The sequence below is a fragment of the Choloepus didactylus genome, chromosome 1 (genome assembly GCF_015220235.1).
Source record: "Choloepus didactylus isolate mChoDid1 chromosome 1, mChoDid1.pri, whole genome shotgun sequence".
In the NCBI taxonomy this organism is placed as follows: domain Eukaryota; kingdom Metazoa; phylum Chordata; class Mammalia; order Pilosa; family Megalonychidae; genus Choloepus; species Choloepus didactylus.
The window spans coordinates 91,490,704-91,511,313 of NC_051307.1; the positions used below are offsets into that span (position 1 = coordinate 91,490,704).

At 40.2% G+C, this 20,610-nt stretch overlaps 1 protein-coding gene across 19 annotated transcripts in view; it reads left to right on the top strand.

Moving 5' to 3' along the window:
* KALRN (kalirin RhoGEF kinase) overlaps positions 1-20,610 on the top strand; it is a 749,960-nt gene that overhangs the window by 390,221 nt on the left and 339,129 nt on the right. For 15 of the 19 annotated variants that reach the window (XM_037837128.1, XM_037837181.1, XM_037837192.1 and 12 more), the window contains exons 12-13: positions 8,139-8,347; positions 11,873-12,047. In XM_037837128.1, coding sequence (XP_037693056.1) covers positions 8,139-8,347; positions 11,873-12,047 — 384 coding nt within the window. The remainder of the gene's footprint in view (positions 1-8,138; positions 8,348-11,872; positions 12,048-20,610) is intronic. The other 4 variants (XM_037837164.1, XM_037837174.1, XM_037837264.1 and 1 more) reach the window with 1 other exon arrangement.

Genomic DNA, 20,610 nt, shown 5'->3' on the forward strand with positions numbered 1-20,610 from the left:
TCTCGACTCACCCCTGGGAATCATATCCTGCATTGCCAGGGAGATTTACACCCCTGGGAGACAGGTCCCACATAGGAGGGAGGACAGCGAGCCCACCTGCTGAACTGAGTTAGCTAGAGAGGGCCACGTCTGAGCAACAAAGAGGTATTCGGGGGAGACTCGCAGGCACAACCACAAGCAGATTCAGCCTCTCCTTTGCAGCATCAACCTCCACAAGAGCAGGCGCCAAGACAGAGGGCTCGGCATACCAAACCGCCAGTCCTCAATATTTGCGAGGAACATCAGCAACAATCTTGGTGAGGAAGTCTAACACCTCTGCACCTTCCCCCCGGCTCCCCAAGGGGGCCTGCCTATATACCTTTATTCTCTGCCCAGATTACTCCAGGATGCATCTCTATTTCACACCAACCCATACAAACCCACCAGGTCCCACCTCCCATTCAAAGTTCCTAGTGGCATAGTCTCTTGCCTTGGAATCTGTTTTAGTTTGCTAACCCTGATGAAATGCAATATACCAGAAATGGGTTGGCTTTTACAATAGGGGTTTATTCACTTACAAGTTTACAGTTCTCATGCTGTGAAAATGTCCAAATCAAGGCATCAACAGGCGATGCTTTTTCCCTGAAGACCAGCTACCGGCGATTTTCAGCTACTCTGTCACATGGCCAGGCACATGGCGACGCCTGTTAGTCTCTCCCTTCTATCCCGGGTTTCACTGCTTCCAGCTTCTGGCTTCAGTGGCTTCCTCTCTGTTTCTGTGGTTTCTCTCTGTTTTCTGTGTGTTCTCTCTCAGCTTCTCTGGCTTTTCTCTCTGAGCTTCTATGTCTTTCTCTGTCTCTCTCTCTCCATATTCATCCTGTTTATATAGTACTCCAGTAAGAGGATTAAGACCTACCTTGGATGCCAGAGAGGTCTGATTTCCAGATCTAGTTCTTCAATGGGCATGCTGTGTGTCCCTAGGAAAATTACTTAATCTCTCCGTTATTTTGTAATAGTTATGTTGATGGTTATTATAAAATTGAATAGTATAATACTGACACCTATTTTTTTTCCCTAATAGGAAACTGTCTCAAATTTATTCTTAGTGCATCTCTCAAGGCTTAATAAGGAACTTGAAGACTCAATTCAGGCATCATTTTTGCTTGAAATTCTTTCTTGGGACTTTCAACTTCCCACCCCAGACTGGACTAGAACATTGAGTACATACCTCTATCCATGGTGCCCAGATTACAGTGAGCTGTGATGATTTCTTCCCTACTCAGTTGGGAGCGCTTATACAGAGAGTGGATGTGGATGAATGGATATATATGATACCACTGTGTCTGATACACAGATGTGCTGAACACATATTGAATTAGTGAGTTTATTTGACATCGGAAAGCTAGTCTCTCTCAAAAAAAGAAAAGAAAAAAAAGAAAGGGAGAAGCCCATTCAGCCACATCTTTCATCTGCTCTGGCGCTTTGCACTGCAGACAGTGTAAATAAAAGGGGAATCTGAGTTTTCCCCTAGGTCTTATATAGCAGGCAGAAGTGGATTATTAGGTGAGCAGAAACAAGCCCTCTTGAATGGTCTAACGAAGGGAACGCCTGTGGCTCTCTTTAAAACTTCTCAAGATCTCTACCTCTCAAACCTTGCTAAGTGTGGGTCCTATTTGATTCTGGGTTCATTAGCTCTTGATTCCCTCCTCTTGACTCTGTATGCAAACTCCTGGCTTTTTACTCAAAGCAGGAGTAGTAATCACATCCACTAATCTACAAGTCTATTAGGGCATTTAGAGTTGCCGTGGTTGTTTCCTTCTTAAGGTGAGTAGAGTGAATGATAGGAGGATCTTCTGCTCGGCTTTGCCAAAGTTGCCTTGGGTGGTGTTAGGGTTGTTGGGTGGTGTAAATATTGTGGATCCTTCCTGTCTAGTGAAGACTAACTCCTTCCTTCCTTCTTTACTTTCTCTTTTCCTGTCTTCTTTCCTACCTACCTACAATTATTTGCTTAGTTTTTGCATTAGTTCCGATGTGTAATAGAATGTCATTGTAGCCTGTGATTTTCATGGAATGAAAGTCCCTTTATAGGAGGTTTCTGAGAAGGAACTGAATATCCGTCTTCATGGATGATTTAACCTAGATTTTCTATGGCTCCCCAGGCTAGCGTTCATAATTTTACTTTGGCTTACTTCCTATATCGGAAGATTTACTCTAATTGGGGTCAGAGAGGAAACAGAAGGAAGATATGAAAAAGATAACCTCCAGGCTCATTTCTTCTACAGATTGAAGAGTCTGCTTAATTTTATTGGCCCTGTTTTGTGGGGAAATTTTGGGGGGCCCTAGGAGCCGGAAGGATTAAAACTTTCTAACTTTTTCATTGTAGTGTTATTCATGATCTTGAAAAATTAGAGACCATCTAAATGTTCCACATTGGGTAATTTGTTAAACAAGTCATAATGCCGCTATCTAATGAAATATTATACAGGCACTATAAATCACATTGTCAAAAGATCATGAATGGGAAGGGCTCATGGTGTAATAAGTAAAAAATTGTATATTTACCATGCCCACAATTTTGATCACACACACATAGAAAAAAGACCAGAAGGAAAAAGTAAAAAATTTATGAGTAATTAAATTTTATTTTGTATATTTTTCTGCTATACAGGTTTTCTTCAATGATCATATTTTCACTTGATAATAAGAAACAATCCCAATAAATGTTATTTTACAAAACAAAACAGCTTTTTATCCTTACTTAGAGAGAAGAGCTACTCGATAAGTGACAAATAGTTCTTGGGACCTTATGCATTCAGAGCCTCAGCTATTACACAGATTTACTGAACTTTCAAATGTCTTGTTTTTGTCTGGGCCAAGAGGGCAGCTGGCTCTGTTTTCTGCTCTGGAGAGCTAGGGAAGGTACAGGGAAAAGTATTGACCTGAGTCCTCATTTTCTTTTTTGAGAGACTTGTAGGCAGTACTATGCTCTGTGGAGACTGTCCAGACAGAATTCTCTTTCCTTGTTGTGTTTCCATGGAAATGTTGCAATCTCTGGGCTTTATTTTTTATATTTATAGTAAGAATATGAGATCAAATTAACTAAGGAAAGTGGCCAAAATAATCAACCTTAACTTTATAAGACAGCTTAATTAGATGCTTACTTCCACTTGTTTCTAACCTTCTGAAATCATTCTTCCTTGCTACTCCCTGCTCAAATAAGTGTACACACACACACACACACACACACACCCCACACAAACTGCCACATTCACATGCTCCTCCATGCACCTACCCTAGAACCAAAACCGAATCAGTCTTCAAAAGGGATGATGGCCTCAAAGACAAACCAGCTTCATCCTCTATTTCAGTTGTCAAACCATCATGATATTTATTTAAGAAATAAATGCTAGAGTGGTTGACGCCAAAGAAAATGAGGGAGAGTGTGGTTCACTCCATGGAAATTGTACCTTCCTCAACATCCGTAGGGTCCCATCAATTGTATCAGTACAATGGCTGTCAAAACTGTGCAAATGGAGCAACCAGGTAGCAGGAGAAAGTGAGGAAGTAAAAGGACTCCTTAACCACTTATCTATAAGTCTCATTATTTTGATAACACCTCTTAGTTTCTCCCTTCTTTGCCCCCTACCTTCCTGCCTTTTTCAGTTGCCCTTTCTCAGGCTTCCACACAATGCAAGCAGGATAGGGTCTAGGGGCTGGCCCCTCCCGACTACACGGTTTCACTATTAGGGCTAAGCTTATGTACAGCATTAAAAGGCTCCCTTAACTACCCCTGCCAGTGTTTCAGAAATTCTCAAATTAGACCCACTCTTTTGGATTAGGTGTCTTTGGCCACAAACACATGTATTTGCTAAGAGAAAGAACACACAAAGCCATCCAAGTGTAGCTATCAGTGTGGACTAAGTAGTAATTGCCAAGCAAATAGGACTCTAAGAACAGGCCACAGCACAGGTGCATCTAGAACTGTCTGAAACATAGGATTCCTTAGGGGACAGGGGGATTGACGGAGAATGTGCAGTGCTAAAGTGTTAGACTCTAGAGAAGCAGAGGGTAAAGAGGATTACCCAAGGGGAGAAAAAGTAAAATGGGGGACTGTAAGGAAAAAAAACCCATGTGGTTTCTGCCAAGATACCTCACTCACTCCATGGTTTTGCCTAATTAGCTCTGGCAATCATTGACTTGTGGTAATTTAAAGTCAAAGGAGACTATTCTAGCTGGGACCCCCTTGTTTCTCTGATCTGGACTCTTCAAAGCAATCAAAATGTGCTCTTCAGGGCTAAATCAGATGGACACACACACAGGAGAAGCCCTGCAGGGCAGTCAGATAGCAGGAAGAATACAGCCTAAGGAATGGCCCTTACTCATGGTTTAGCAGTACCAATGTTTATTACCACTTCAGGGTACCTCAGAGGTGTGTATTCAGAAGGATGAGCCTGCAATTAAAGCTTGCTGCCACCAGGTGGTGCCTGTGTGCATCTGGTCTCAGAAGTGGCTGTCTACTCAAGCATTCCAGACTTGAAATAGTATCTTAACCAGGTATCAAAATTATCCTTGAACTGGTGCTAAGCTCTCTGGGCTTTGGATGTCTTAAAAAGCCAGGCCTACAGTTTTTCAGCTCAGTGAAGCCTTTCTGTTAGGACTTTCGTCCCTGCATCGCCTTCTGAAGAGAAACCACACCATATTAGAGCTGAAAGGGAACTTAGAGACATGCTAGAAAAATCGTCACATATACTTATTCAATATGAAATAAGTGAAGCCAGGAGCAGTAAGGTAATTTGCTCAAGGTCACAGAGCTAGCCAAAAAAGGGCAAATTCAAGAATTTCAGTTGGCACTAAATTTCAATTCCATTCAAGAATTTCTATCCTGCTAGGTTTTTTTTTTCTTTTTTCTTTTTTTTTTCTACAGAGGAAAAAAAATAGAGAGAGCTGTCACTAACCCTTTGTTTCTGGTGCTATGATCCCTTTCGCTAGCTCTGAGTCACATTCACTGGCAGTTCTTATTTGACCTGGTGTCCTCTTGAAGGTGGAACAGCCAGCCCGGTTCCTTCCTTCTCAGGCTGTTAACCAGTGGGCTGAGCTGCACCTGCTGTTGTACTTCGCTTATCTTAGCTGATTTTCCTTAGCAGTACGTTTTAACTCCACTTTAGACAAGAGTTTCTTCATAATTTAGTAGAGTAAAAGATCAGAAATCTGAGCGGGAAATCAGTTTCAATCAGTAATCAAAGAATATTTTGGTGAGAATGCAATTTCCTTATAATATTGACTTCAGAGGTTAGGGTGTATCCTCAGATGTCGCTACTCTTTTTCAAGAAACCTCTGTGTTTGCAATGCCAACACCTCATTTTTGTTTGGCAGTTTCTGTCTGGTAATTTTTATCTTTGTCCCTATGATTTAGCTGGATGACCACCAGGCAGAGGGAGGGTCTCATGGTGAATTTCCTCAGAAAGGAATGATGCTGAATTTCTTCTCGAGACTTACACAGGAGGTATCCAAGTTTTTATTAAGGAAAAAAATAGACCTCTGAGCCATTAAAATAGCTTAAGGATAGTACTTAAAAACAAAATTATTTAAAATAAGATAAAATCCTTAAGCTACACATAAGCTTCTTTCCTATCTCTCTTAGTGAGAACGGTGAATGCCAGCTGAAAGTCAGTCTTCAGTCTCAGTACCTTCCTAGCAACCTATCCTCTATTTAGAGTTTGAGTTTGTTTTTCTTTTCTTAAATGACCTGCTCTGTGTCCACAGTTTTTATCCATCTCTCTTCTCATGTCTTTTTCTTTTGTAAAAAGTAGAAATCTCCCAGACTTTCTAGTGTCTAGGCTTTCCTTGGATGTCCCAGGACAAAGCTGCAAAAACAGAAAAGAGAGGCCCAGTTCAAGTTAGCATCTTGAAGGGTCAGATTCAGCGTTTATCTTCTACCAGCTCCAAAATGAAGAAGTACTTCAAACTTTTCCTCCTCCTTATAACTGGTACTGGAAATGGGTGGTATGAAAAATATTTAAAATATAGTAATAGCTAACATTTACTTAGCACCTATTATATGCCAGGCACTGTTCCTATAATACACACACACACACACACACACACACACACACACACACTTATCTGTAATCCTTACAACTCTGTGGGATAAGCATTATTATTATTCCCATTTTACTTATAAGGAAAACTGAGATGCCCAGAGGTTAAGTAACCTACCAAGGTTATATGACTATACATGCTAGAACTGGGATTTGAAACTTAATCACTAAGCTATATTGCCTCACTATATAAAAATTTTTTAGACAATCTATTATTTCTTACTCAAGCACACTTAGCAACTAGTTTCCTTCTCTAGGCAAAACTACAGCCAGAAAGTTTGAAGAGACATTAAACTTAGTTACTGACATCCTACACTTCCTGGTTTCATACTGATTTGACATATTGTTTTACCCCATAAATACATTCGTACTTGTGGGAACATGTATCTCTGCTTATGTGGTTTTTAAAATTAGTTTCTTGTTTTTACAGTAAAATGATTATTTTGAAAGAAAATAAACTGAATTCATTACAACCAGATTGCAAACTGCTAAGTGACAGGGACACTGAACAATAACAATTTGCATTCTCTGAAGTGATCAACACAATGTTACAGGCTAATTAATAATGTATTATTAATAAATAAATCATTCGATCCTCATAATCTTTGAAGTGAACATGGAAATCATATTCTTCTCATTTTGCATTTGAGGAAACTGGGAATCAGAAAGGTTACTTACCTGTCCATGGAAGGACATTCTTTACAACCCTTTTTTTGCCACCTCCAGAGCTCATTAATCCTCTTGTTAACCCGACCTCTTCTGCCACATCTAGAGCATCTCCTGGCTAAAGAATGAAGAATAACATCCTAAATCTTGAAGAACATTTTTTCTCTTTTTACATTTTCTTTTCTTTATCCCTTATTGCAAAGGCTATAACGTTATTAACCATACAGAGACCAGCTAGATGAAATAATATTCTCAAAGTAGATATTTATCCATGTTTTTAACTTGGAAAACTTGTACAACGTTAGGACCGGAAAGTAACTAACCATTTTATATTATGTTTTCCCCAACCTGTTTTACACATGAAGTCTCGGAGGTCAAGGGGTAGATTGATTTTCCCAAAGGCATCATTAGTTATGGGAAGAACAGAGCCCAAAATCCACTCTTCTGACTTCTAGTCTATCAGTTTTCTCCCTCTACTGACCTTTTTCCTGGTTAAGCCCTGTGCTTCTTTTTCTTGCTAGCCAAGTGAAGCATCCTGGTTTCAGGACAAACACCAGTTTCATCTTTCCCTCCATCTCTTACGAAAATGCTCAATACCAGTTGTCAACAGTAGAGACCTGTGGCATTGCCACTGGGGACATATTTTCAGTGTGAGGAGGAGTTATCAGTAAATTAATTTTTCAATTCATCAATAATGAGCAATTCAATTCCACTCCTCAACATTTTTGGTGATTATTATGTTTATAACATTATACTTAGCTCTTTCAAAGTTATCTGACCAGTAATATCGTCCTGCCTACATTTCATCATCTGGGGGGAAATAGCTCATACTTTTGTTGAAATTAAGATAAGGTACATCTGTAGCATTTAACTTTTTAACAACTCAGCAATCCTGAAAAGAACAAAATATTTTAACATAGCACATATTATGCTTAATAAGTCATTTGGTTCTTACTGAGCACCACATTCTAGGAGGCAACCTCTAGCTTCCTGGGGGACAGCATGCAGAGCCCTCCCTTTCCTCCTTTTGATTAAATAATATTTGTCGACCACCAGTCTTCTGTATTTTCCTTGTTCTTCCCAGTCTCTTAAAGATGAATGATCTCCCTGCGCTAAGCCACATCTGCAGGTATCACTGAAACACAGGGAAATAAAATCAAAGATGGCTTCTTTCTTTGGGGAATCTACTCTGATGGAGTAGACTTATAAAGATGGGTAATAAATATAAATATATAAACACAAACTGACTCATATGTGGGCTGATGAGCAGGACGGGTCTGACTTGCACTGACTGATTGAAGGTAGGTTGGCTGACCCCAGGCAGGCGTTCTTGCCCTCGCCCCAGCTGTGGCCTCTTATCTGCTCTGAGTGGAGTCTCTGCTCTCTTCCCCACAGCTGTGGACATGGATGGAAGACCTGCAGAAGGAGATGCTGGAGGATGTCTGTGCAGACTCTGTGGATGCAGTCCAGGAACTGATCAAGCAGTTCCAGCAGCAGCAGACAGCCACTCTGGATGCCACGCTCAATGTCATCAAGGAAGGCGAAGACCTTATCCAGCAGCTCAGGTCAGCGCCTCCCTCCCTGGGGGAGCCCGGCGAGGCCAGGTCAGCATGGGCAGTGCTTTCCAGTGGGAAATGCCTTGGGCCAGAAGAGAGATAAGTCATGTCCCAGTCTTGACTCTGCTACCACCAGCTTCATGGTCTTGTGTGAGCGTCAGTTTCTCCATCTGTAAGACATAAAAATGTCTGCCACCCTACCTAACTTGAGTTTAAAATGAAGTGATAAATGGGAACATTCGAATGTTTCAGAGCATTATTTATCATTCAAGATATTGCTCAGCAATAAATAAATAAATAACATCTTCATTAAGAATTAGGGCATATTTGGCCATGTGGAGAAATGGCCTTTATGGAATATAATATTTGGCATCTAACTTAGACTGAACTCTGAACTCCAATGCTCCAATTGTGGAACATGACCCTTTGCTGATGTAGCAAGTGTATGTGCATTGTCACATGCAGATCTCCAGTGTGCACTTGTGACCTTTCCACCCTTCTTCTGTGCTGCATCAACCTAAACAAACATAACTAAGAAGGAAAATCTGGTCTAAAACCTTACATTCACTTAGTATTACCCATACCATGGCTCCCTGTCTGTTAGCATCAATATCTGATTTCCCATCCCTGTCAAAGGCACTGACTCCTCAGATAAAAGTGTTATGAGCCTTGAGCAAGCCCTCAGCAACCAGCCCTGTGCCCAGGTACTGTATAAATAGGATTTGATGGTGCTAATGATGCCTGCCTGCAGGGACGTTTCCCTGTCCCCAAACCGCTAAGTGCTGGGACTTCTGCCAGCCCTGGACAGAAACAATCTCATCAACAGGTCCCAAGCTAACCCTGGGGCCTGAGGGAGTTACTTCAGTTGGAGAGGGCTTCCCCCACTCCCCATACTGGTTGCCCAATTAAATAAGCAATGAAAAATTACCTTTAGAAGGCCCTCGCATATTTTTCTGTTGGAAATTAATAATTTCCATTCCAAACACACACAGGAAATGTTCTGGATCCTCCCGTTGCATACTAACAAGACAGACTCTTTCCCTCTTCCTCCCATTCATCTTCATAAATATATAACACATGACAGTTCTGTCTGCTTACCTAGGAAACCCCACTGTCACTTGCTTCTGAAGAAAATTCCAAATAGTAAGCAGTCACTTCAACTCTCTGGGCTTCAGCTGCTTTATCTGTGTAATTCGGGAGTTCACTATAGGTGCTCTGTCAGCTGGAGAATTTTGTGATGGTCTTGTGTTCTCTCTCTGGATACTTTTAACAAGCTTGGCTGGCTTCACTCTGTGGGGCTGGACCTATGTAGATGCCACTTGCTTTTAGCATCTGCTGACATTGCGCAGGGCCGAGGGGCTTAAGGCTCCTCAGTGATGGTGAAGGCAGTGGCGTGGGTGGTGCCTGTTCTACAAGTTTAAGTTCCATGGATCTCGAGAGGACCACGGGTGTGTAACCAAGAATACCAGGGCCCATTCATCCCTCCATTAGCCTGACTCCAGCCTGGGCTCGTCTCCCTGAATTCAAAGCCAATTTATAGAAAAAGGACAAGTGAAAGGTAGACATTGGCAGGATGCTTCACACACACAAGAAACACGTCTTCTCTAGGTCTCCATGATTCTTCCAGCATTCATCATGGAAGTGCTTACAGTGGTTTCTGCATCATCTCCATGATTCCTAGTGAGTGTCACACTGACATAGGTACTTTACAAAATGGTCAGAAATCATTCTCTCCCTTCTGGAAGGTGTGCTGGAGAGAGATGAGATGAGCAGAGAGAATGACCGTATTCCTCAACAAACACATAGTATTGAGTACATCTCTTATGCTCTTTTCACCATTCGGGGTGTCCGTGCAGTGGGTAGCCAGCTGGGACCAGACCTGCTTCATGCCCAAACAGGACAGGATGAGGAGGCAGGAGTTGGGAGCTCTCTGAGTGTTAGGGGAAGGGCTCAACAAACTGGCCTTATGTGCTCCTCAGAAACAGATTGTATAAGCTCAGACACCATTGCTTTGGAGACAAACACAGGCTAAAAGGACCTAGTATGGACTGGGGTGTAATGGAAAGGCTTTCAGAAATCTTGCTGATGAGAGGATTCAAACTCCATGATTTTCCTCTTGCTCTCCAGCTTCTCAAATTGTATGGAAAGCCGAGATGTCACAAGATAATGAACGTGCCCATTTATTTCAAGTGTTAGGGTTTTAGCTTATGAAAAAGGCCTCATAGTATCTAAACTTCTTAACCTCACAAGTGTTCAGGTTGTAACTATTTCTTTGTAGGCCTTAGTACCACCTCACTTATCGGAGCAGGTTTATCTTGGTCCCCCTCTACAACGTGTCACCTGCCACTACTCCCTTTTTAAAAAAATTTGAATTCTGGTAACATATAACAACCTAAAATTTTCTGTTTTAACCACCTTCAAATATACAATTCAGTGGTATTAATTACATTCACAATATTGTGCTATCATCACCACTATCCATTACCAAAATATAAATTCTGTACCAGTTAAACCTTAACTTCCCATTCCCTATCCTCACCCCAGCCCCTGATAACCTGTATTCTAGTTTCTGTCTCAAAACCACTACTGCTTTTCCAGACTCTCCACTCAGTAAGTGTGGCCCCCTCCCATCTACTTCACTAAGTTCATCCTTTTCTTCAACCCTCCACATCAAAACTCATCCTCTTCAAATCCTGTGTTGGTTGTCTGTCCCAGCCTGTTGCCGTCTAGCATTTGCTCTCTGTTGCCACTTGACAGAGCACTCAACACTTCCACTTGTAACCTTTCAGAATTAATAATCATTCATAAAGCAGGTTACTGGACACTGAGCACTTTCGCATGTACTGTCTTATTTTATAGTAGATAGTGAAGTGAGAAGGACAGGGATTATTAAGCCTACTTTACATGTGAGGACCAGAGAGGTGATTTCCTAAGGCCACCAGCCCATGTATATCAGTGCTGGGACTTAATCCAGCTTTGCAGACTCTAGATCCAGTGCTTTCCTAACTATAGCTTAAAACTTAATAGCACCTTCCATATCTTTTGCATAGCATTGTAAAGTATATGATAAATTTTACCCACTGGGATCTCATCTCACTTTAACAACAATCCTGTAAGGTAAATTAGGAAGGTTTTTTATGTGCCTTTAATTTGTCTGCGCCTATGTATTGTGATATAACGTGTGTGTGTGTGTGTGTGTGTGTGTGTGTGTGTGTGTGTGTGTAGTAAAATTATACATATTAGACTGCATATGTGGGAAATTATTCCATTTCTCTAATATTTCATGCTTTTTAGAGCCCTTTCTTGTACATTATTTCACTTGATTCCTTTCACAGTTTTGTCTAAGGAATAGGAAAGCAGCTAGTGTTGGAAATTCAGTCCTGTGAAAAAGAGAATACATGCAAATTTGGTTCACCTCCTAAGCAGATAGTGCCAGGATCACCACTGTGAATGTGATACATGTCTAAGGATTGAATGTCCCATCCACCTTGCTCAGATGATGAAGGTCTCCTTCCTCCTCTGTCACTTTTAACATGGCAAGCCCCTCCTTCTTTTCTCCCCACTCTGCCACAGGGACTCAGCTATGTCCAACAACAAGACGCCCCATAGTAGCTCCATCAGCCACATCGAGTCAGTCCTGCAGCAGCTCGACGACGCCCAGGTGCAGATGGAGGAGCTGTTCCATGAGCGCAAGATCAAGCTGGACATCTTCCTGCAGCTGCGCATCTTTGAGCAGTATACCATTGAGGTAGAGGCAGGGGCAGAGGGGTCGGGTGGGGGAAGCCAAGGGGAGGCCTGCGGAGTGACCTGCTTCCAGGGACGGGGCAGTAGTTTCAGGAATTGGAGAGCAGTATGCATTAAGGATGCGTTTTTAGAAATCAACAAGTTCTTGTTCCTCCATGTTATATATCTGCCATGCCTCTCTCTGCCACTTTCAGGCAGTGCCCACTCTTTTGCCTTCTCTCTGGGGATTACTTCATTGAGAAATTTTTTGTTGTTGTTCATCAGACTCTTACTTGGTACCTTGGTTCCTGAAAGACCCTAGAGTTGGCTATTTGATGACTGAGATAGAGTCATTGATCTATACTTTGTGGGTAGGTAGGTGTTAAAATTAGATCAGGGCTTAGATGAAATCCCACAGTAGCCAGGAAGTCAGGAGCTGAAGGAAGGGAGTCCTGTTTCCTAAATTTTCTTTCTTTCTATTAAGAACATAAGCCTGTGCTAGTGCCATTTGTTGTTCCATCTCATAGATTCCTCTGTTCATTTTTCAATGGTCAGAATTGGATGTGCTGTTCTATTTATGTCCCTGTTGTGATATCTACTAATAATGTCTGCCCCCACATTTTATTGTTTTCTACTTTGAACCAGTATCTAACACTAGGCCGTAGGGCTTGTGGGGTATGAAGAGTACCCAATGCCTAAAACACCGTCTTTTTCAGGGATGCCAGAGGGTGACCTTAAAGGCAGTGACTTCTCTGCCTCTGGCTGGTGGTGGGAGGGAAGGGCAGTGTTCCACCCACCGTTTCTTGTTAACCTTGTCTTGCTTTCTGGCCATCTCCCCAGAGTTGGGGCTTCTGGGTTTCTGAGGACAGATCTTCCTAGCAATATCTATAGAAACCTCCATACAACTGGAAGTAAAATTATTTCTAAAAATTTTTGAAAGCTCCAGTATCCCAATCCTTTGGGAAGACTCAGGAGCAGAAAACTGTCCTGGCAACAGCTACCTTTTTTTTTTTTTTCCCCAATTCCAGGACCAAAAGTGATCACACTGAGAATCCGAAATGTAAAAGAAGAGCAATCCTAGATAGGTTCCCATCTTCCTATACCTTATTCTCTTATGATCTTTCTCTTCTTATAAACACACCTCTCCTGCATCCCTGGGAGCCACTGTAAACTCTTGCTTAAAGATTTCAGGTTCTAAAGGGTGCTTTCTGGGCAGTTTCTGGAACAAAGGGAAAGACAAGTCTTCAAATTTAGATCTCAATTATTCTTCCAATGAATTCCCATAACTTTAGGTGAATTCATCTATACTTTTTATTTATAATTTATTTCGAATCCACACTCAAAAGGATTTCAGGTACCAAGTAGTATTAAAACATATCTTGAAAGAACAATTAGAATGCCAGTGGAAAAATAGAGATATTGGCATGTAACAAAGAGTGAATATGGTGAACTTTATAAAAGTAGGGTGACAAAGGTAATGTGGGGCAACAAAGATAATAAAGAGAGGAAAAAGAAAGGGTGTGAGTTATTATTCCTTAGTGATCAAGAGTGAGACTTGCAAAAATAAATAGAGCTTACATTTGATTACAATGATCCAAACCTCAGGCACCCCCACAGTCATTTCGTAGCTCCAGTCCTCACTGGGACTGAACATATCCATGGAGAAAATTATGTTAGCAGGTTTGGTTTGCTGCTGTATTCTTTATTTACTCTTCTATCATTCCAGATCACATCAAAAGTGATTAAAGGGAGAGAAATAATCTGATGGCTTGGTTGTTTGATGAAGTAGCTGTGGTTTTGAGGTCAGGATTACTGGTTTAGCTTCACTTTGCCATGGATTGCACCTGTGACATCAGCTGGGAGCATCCCTAAGGCGAACACACCTTCAGGGATGCTGGGCAAATCCATTTTCATTCCTGAAAAATAATCCAAAGCATATGCAGAAAATATCCTTTAAAAAAAGCTTAGTATGTCAAATGTTTTAAAATTGCATCTTATTTAAATATAGCAATGGAGGAAATTGATATTGAAATTGTAATAGTTGCATTTTTCAGCCGCTGTATGTGTAAAAATTCCCCTCCCCAAGCCATGTAATGAAAAGCAACTCAGTCAACTTTTTATGCAGTCAAGTAAAAGTGGTGAAATAGTGTGGGGGGCTAATAAACTGAAGGAGATAAAAATACTGATTTGGTTCTGCATCCTCTGGTTTAGGCAAAGACATCCAGGTTTCAGAAGGGTTCTTGTTTTCCATTTTTGGGGGTGGCCTCAAGCTTGGGAAAAATGTTGTATTTAGTCTTTTATAGAAATTGAAATCCTGCCAACTCCATGAAAAAACTCTGTTTCAAGTCAGATTGTCAGAAGTTACTTTTGAAGTTGAGATTATTTCAAATACCAGCCAGTGTTTAACTCTGTGGATGAAGAGCAAACTTCTAGAAAAGATTTTGAGCGTTAAAACCAAGGGTGATTTCTGAAATGAGAAACGTGTTGGAGCTGACACAAGCCAGGGCAGGGGCTATAACTGCAGGACCTATGGCTGTGGTTTCCTTTCCTAAAGGAAAGCATTTGATGGACATTCTGCAAATTCCGGGGGATTTCTAAAAGACAGAGCAGGCCTGCTACCCTGAGATCTGGGGAATCTAAGCAAGACTCCTCAACCATATCACTGACGGCTGAGATGAGCTAATTAACTTAAAAATTAAGATAGTACAAGACGTATTAGTTGCTGCATCAATTTGTTTTTACTCAATTTTATTGGTAAGACCCTAAATGAGGCCATATTACACCCCCCAAAGAGTGAAAATTATCCCAAATTTGTTAGGCAGGCAGGATGTGCAAAACCAGGGTTGCAGCTGCACTGCTGAAATACGGGGACCAGGCATAGTGGCCCAAAGTGGGACATGATGTTTTTCCTCTAGGTTCAGCCTCCCTGTATGAACAACATCTTACATGAACTGGTTATGAGAGAAAAAAAAAACCCACTAAATGCTAATAATGTTTATTTGAGAGTGGTAAGACTATGGATGATTTTTCTTTTTGTTTTTTTAATGCTTTCTTGCATTCCTATGTTCTCCATGATTAATCAGAGTAATCAGAAAGAAATTTTAAAAGTATTTTTAGAAGAAAGAATAGACCAGTGGTCTCCAAATTTTTTTGATTGTGCACCCTGTCAGTAAAATATTTTTGAACATGTAACCCCTATATATGCATATTTATTTGTTTATACATTATCTGTAAGCTCTACTATCACTGTCTAATCTAAACTCAGTATGCCCTGAGGGTGAGGTTTAGCTTTTTCGCTAGAGGTTGTGGTTCCATATTTCAAATAGTCTTCTTGATCATTTCCAATTATTTTTTGACTGATTTTCTTGGCAGATCTGATTAGATTGTCATTAACACCATAATGTGACTGACAAAGAGCTCAGAGCGGAAGTGTCCATTTGTGCTTTCTTCATTAGTATTGCCTTCAAACTGCAGTTTCTTGGCAGGAATCTTGTTAAGCCAGGTACCTTTCTGTGAAGGTTAGTTTAGTTAAAACTAGATAATAGATTAATCCATTTAACTGGGCACATGAAAAGAGCAATCATTTTAAATATTCTGAAAGCAGTTGAGTAAATGAGCCACAGTCACCCCTCTGAACTGCGGGGCTCCCCCCTTCCCTGAGTCCTCTCCTATGCAGCATGAAGCCATCGGCCACAGAGTCAGAGTGAGACACAGGCAATCATCTACTAGTGTAAGTCTAGTGGAACATACTACCTTTCCTATTGGTTTGATAAAATACATGTGCATAGAACACACACGTGCATATTTATATAGAGAGAGTTTCTCTATTATCAATGAATCGCTTTGGGCACCCTCTGAGATGGGCATACCCTTTTTGGAGAGTACTAGAAGTGACACCAAGAAAGATACCCTGAACAAGGGACTTTCTAGAAAATATGGGCTTTGAAATCTTTCTTTTAAATCTCGAGCTCTGTAATCACAATCAGTTTGCTCTGTGTACCTGAAAACTAGCCTGAGTAAATGTCTGAATAATTAACCTGAGTAAGGAATGGAATGTCCAACTATGAAGCTATGGGGTTTGCCTTAGGATATGTTGAGGTCAGGCTGAGACTGGAAAGAAATAGCCTTCAAGGAAGAAAACTCAGCCTAGAGAAGAGAAAGGTAATTATAACTTACCAGTGTTCTCAATTCTGCAGTTGGTTATATGCAGAAGCTCTTAGCCCTTCTATTTGAAGAGGTCATTCAGGTCAGCCTTTCATCCTGTATAGAAATTGAACTCAATAAACACTTAATGAGCACCTACTATGTACCAGAAACTTATGTTAGGATTTGAGTGTACAAACAGTCCCTGCCCTTAGGGGATTGGTTAGCTGGGGAGAAACATAGAATTATCATACAATGATAATTATTTGACAGAGATGCTTATGGTGCAATGAGTTGAATGAGTTCAGTGAGCTGAACACTGAGCTCAGTCAAGTGCCCATGGAAGGTTTCCCTATGAGTTTGCATCTGGAAGATAGGTGCAAGTTGATCAGTATTCGATTTCCCTGGAGGATGCCTTCCAGCCTCAACTGGAGTATCTTCAGAGACCAGACCTGGGGGTGGGTAAGGAGATGAGAGGAGGGAGCGCAGGATTTCATTGCTGTGTTGAACCCAAATCTCCACCCTTCTACACTTGGTTTCTAGTTCTGCTCTCTGGAACAACAGAACAGATCCACTCCCTCTTTTATTGGAAGCAGCTTTAAAAATATTTGAAAATGGTTATCAAAGTATACTTTTTCCTTACCTGGAAAGTGGTAAGATTGTATAAATTATTTCTGCAGTCTCCTCTAACTCTAAAAATTCCATGGTGATTTTTTTCTTGTCATCAGTCTTCTCTGTGGTACGTATTCCCAATTTATTCACCTCTTTCTGGATCAGACATGGTTTTCAGATACCTAACTCTCCTGGTCCCCCTCTTCTGAGGGGACTTGAATTAGCCATGGCCCACTTAAATGTACCATCCTAGATGTGGCATGAGTAGCACAACATTCAGGAGGGATTGTTATTTCCTATGATCAGGACCCTAGTGCAGCCCAAGAAATATTCGCCTTTTTTTTTTATTTTGTTAAAATACACATCACATAAAATTTACCATTTAAGCAGTTTTAAAGTGTACAATCCAATGGCGTTAAATACATTCATACCGTTATGCAAATATCACCGCTGTCTAGTTCCAGAACCTTTTCATCACCCAAATGGGAAACTTGTACCCATTGAACAGTCATGCTTCCTCCCCCTACCCCAGACAACCACAATTCTACTTTCTGTCTCTATGGATTTGTCTATTCTGGACATTCCATATAAATAGAATTGTACAATATGTGGTATTAACCTTTTCAGTGGCTTCAAAAGCTGTCTTATTTTGGCTTGTGGTATCTTAAAAGCCCCTGATTGTTTTTTTTTTTTTTTTTTTTTTTGAGGTAAGTGCTTCTAACACACTGACTTTTTTTTTTTAAACTTAAATGTTAAACTTAAAAAGTTAACTGAAAAATTCAACCTAAACTTTTATATTTTTCCTTCTCAACTGTCACTCTTTTTTTGGTCTAGTTCTTCAGCCAATCTAAATAAATTTCGATTTATTTTGTTTTTGCTGTCAAGGCTGGGACGTAGAGGTTGGCCAGGTGAGACCAAGTCCTCCACTGGAGGTTCTTCTAGGGGCCACACAGAATCATTAGCCTGTGCAGTCACTCTGTCGGCTGTGCAACATCTCAGGCCACCACCATCCAGTCCAGTTTCTTCCATAGACACAATTGAGATTCTGAAAAACCCTTCCTGTTCTTCAAATTTGTAACATGCTTCAAATCTAACAACATAGTAGCTACACCAAGAGAGGAAATAAGAGCTGTTTTAGATGAATCTTTGTGGGTTCCCAGTGATCACTGTAGCATTTTCTAAATGTACCTCTGATCCTTTAGGAAGGACATACAGAATAAATACAATAAAGTAAACCAAAGACCTCACAAAATATTTATTTAATATCTTCTAGACTTTTGCCAAATAAATTTCAGATCATTAGGATGTTTCCCTTGCCATTTGCCTTCTTTTTGTTTTGAATTAGGATACTCACACAGCTTTAGTATTCAGATAAGTCACCTGTTTTCAGTAAATTCTCAAAGATCCCTGATGGGAACTTTCAGATCACTTTGCAGTGGATGGGTTGGGGGCTGGGGACCTAAACTCAGGGAACATTATCAAGTTTCCACTGCTGTGCACTCGTGGTTTTTGGTAAGGATGGAGTGGAAGGAAGCAATGGCAGCTACAGCATGAGGTATTTAGTTTACACAGGAGGAAAAGATTCCAGACACTCAAGCATTTTTAAGTACTAGAATAAGTGAGCAATATATGTTGTAGGAACTTTCAACAAAGGGGAGATCTTTTGAAAACAATAGATTCCCACGAGTCTCAGACTGATTAAGAGGCAAAGGTGTGGACAAAATAACCATTCAAAATCTCCTCCAATCCTATTAATCAGTGAAGTCATGATTATTTCAAACACTTCAGTTTTAATCCTGATGCTAGTAAAGAAAAGAACATGACATTGGCCATAAAAATTATCAAATTATCCAATTGGAATAGAAATTAGGTAACTAAACATTAGAATTCATCAATTACAGCATTTTGCAATATGTTTGTACATTATTTTGCCAAAACCTCAAAACAACTGTGTGGATTTCTTTACTGCCAATTCCCTTTGATTTCTGGAAATTCTGGTGTTATCCCCCATAAGTCTTTACATATCTACTAAAATAAATATTTTAACAATTCAGATATATCTATTTCTAAAACAAAGGGAAGTGCTATTATGCCATCAAAATAATTTGTTTTACAATTCACTTATCTCATCATTTTCTAAATTCCTTAATAGAAAGGAACTTAGCTGTAGACTGGACAAGAAGAGTAAATAACTATGATAATTTATATTATTTTTACAGTGATAACCTATGTGAATAGACAGATCCATTATAGACAGAAGAGCTCTCCCAACACAAGATTGTCCCTTCAGATCTAACCTGTGTTTCCTATCATTTAGTACTTTTACATCAGTGGAGAGTATTTTGCTTTAATTTCTCTTATTTTAATAAAAATGTTGACATCATTAAACAGAAAGATGCCTATTTTGCAATTGGCAGCCCATGCATTATAGTAGCATCCTGTCACAGTGAAGTGCCTTGGACCCTTCCTTCCCATTGTTAGTTGGAATGAGATTGGACCTTGATATATATAACATATGTATTATTGGCTAATATTTATAAACACTGTTTGCCAAGAGGTAATACAGTGCAGTAATTGAGTCTGTAGTATTTTGAATTAGACTGCCTGTGTTTGAAACCTCTTTCACCAGATTTACTGATTGTGTGAACTGAGGCAAGTTACAGAGCCTCCTGAAGGCACAGTTTCCTCATCTGAGAAATAGGGATGAGAATAATAGTTCCTAGCGCATAGGGTTATTTTGAGGATTTAGTGAGTTAATGTATATAATGTTCTTAACCAGAGTTCCTGCACTTAATATGCACTCAATGCATTGTTGTTGGTATAGTTACTATTATTATTTACAATATATATAATTTCTTACATGTATTTGCTTCCAGATTTTAAGCAGTAAACATCCTATCTTCTCACCTGTTGTTTTTCTCCTAAGTTGTCACTGAGATCCCTGAGTGTTCATTCAGGGCAATTGTTGTGGGATTTTTTCTTCTGGCCATATAGTAGGAGAACCCACAGGGTGCAAGTACACCTCTCTGCTGCAGCTTCAGTCCCTCTGTTCATACCCCATACTGGGTTGCAGATGTGTTCCTGTTCAAGGGAAAGGCCCCTGGGGAACCAAAGAATTCTAGATATATTCATATTATGTCCATACTAAGCAATCTGGCAGAGTCAATTGAAAAAAAAAAAGAAAGAAAAAAGAGAGAATTAGCAAACTCTTAAGCAAAAATACCCTACTTTGGGAAGGCAGTGTATTTTCTTGCATAGGTAAATTATGTCTGACATTTATATAAGGCTATAAACACATAATTAACTTTCTGGACTATTTGAAGAACACCTGATTAATTTAAAAGGTTCGTGTGAAGTGAAGAAAACCAAGAAACCAAGTTATGGTTTTTTGAAGAAGATGAAGACAACGGGAGAAGGATAAAATGGGAACTTCTCTGAAATGAGAGTAACAAAGAGAAGACTAGCCCCAGAAAGCAGTTCTTAGACCAGCCTTATTGACATAACATGATCGTTAGGAGCATTGGACTTCAGAGTTGAGTGCTCAGCTCTGCCATTCACTAGCTCTGAGACCACGAGGAAAGCTATTTGACTTCTCTGTGCCTTTGTTCCCTTCTAAGGTTGCCATGAGTATTAAATAAAAGAGTCATTCAGATGTTTAACACACAGCCCATTCTACAATAAATGCACAGTTTAAGGTAAAATATCATCTTCTTCAACTGTATTGTCACCTTTATCATGGTCGTCATCACCATAATTGTCATCAGCATCTAAAAATGATCTTTGTAACAGGGACCCTCAACACTTTCCACTCCATGAATTCCTGGCCTTGAGAC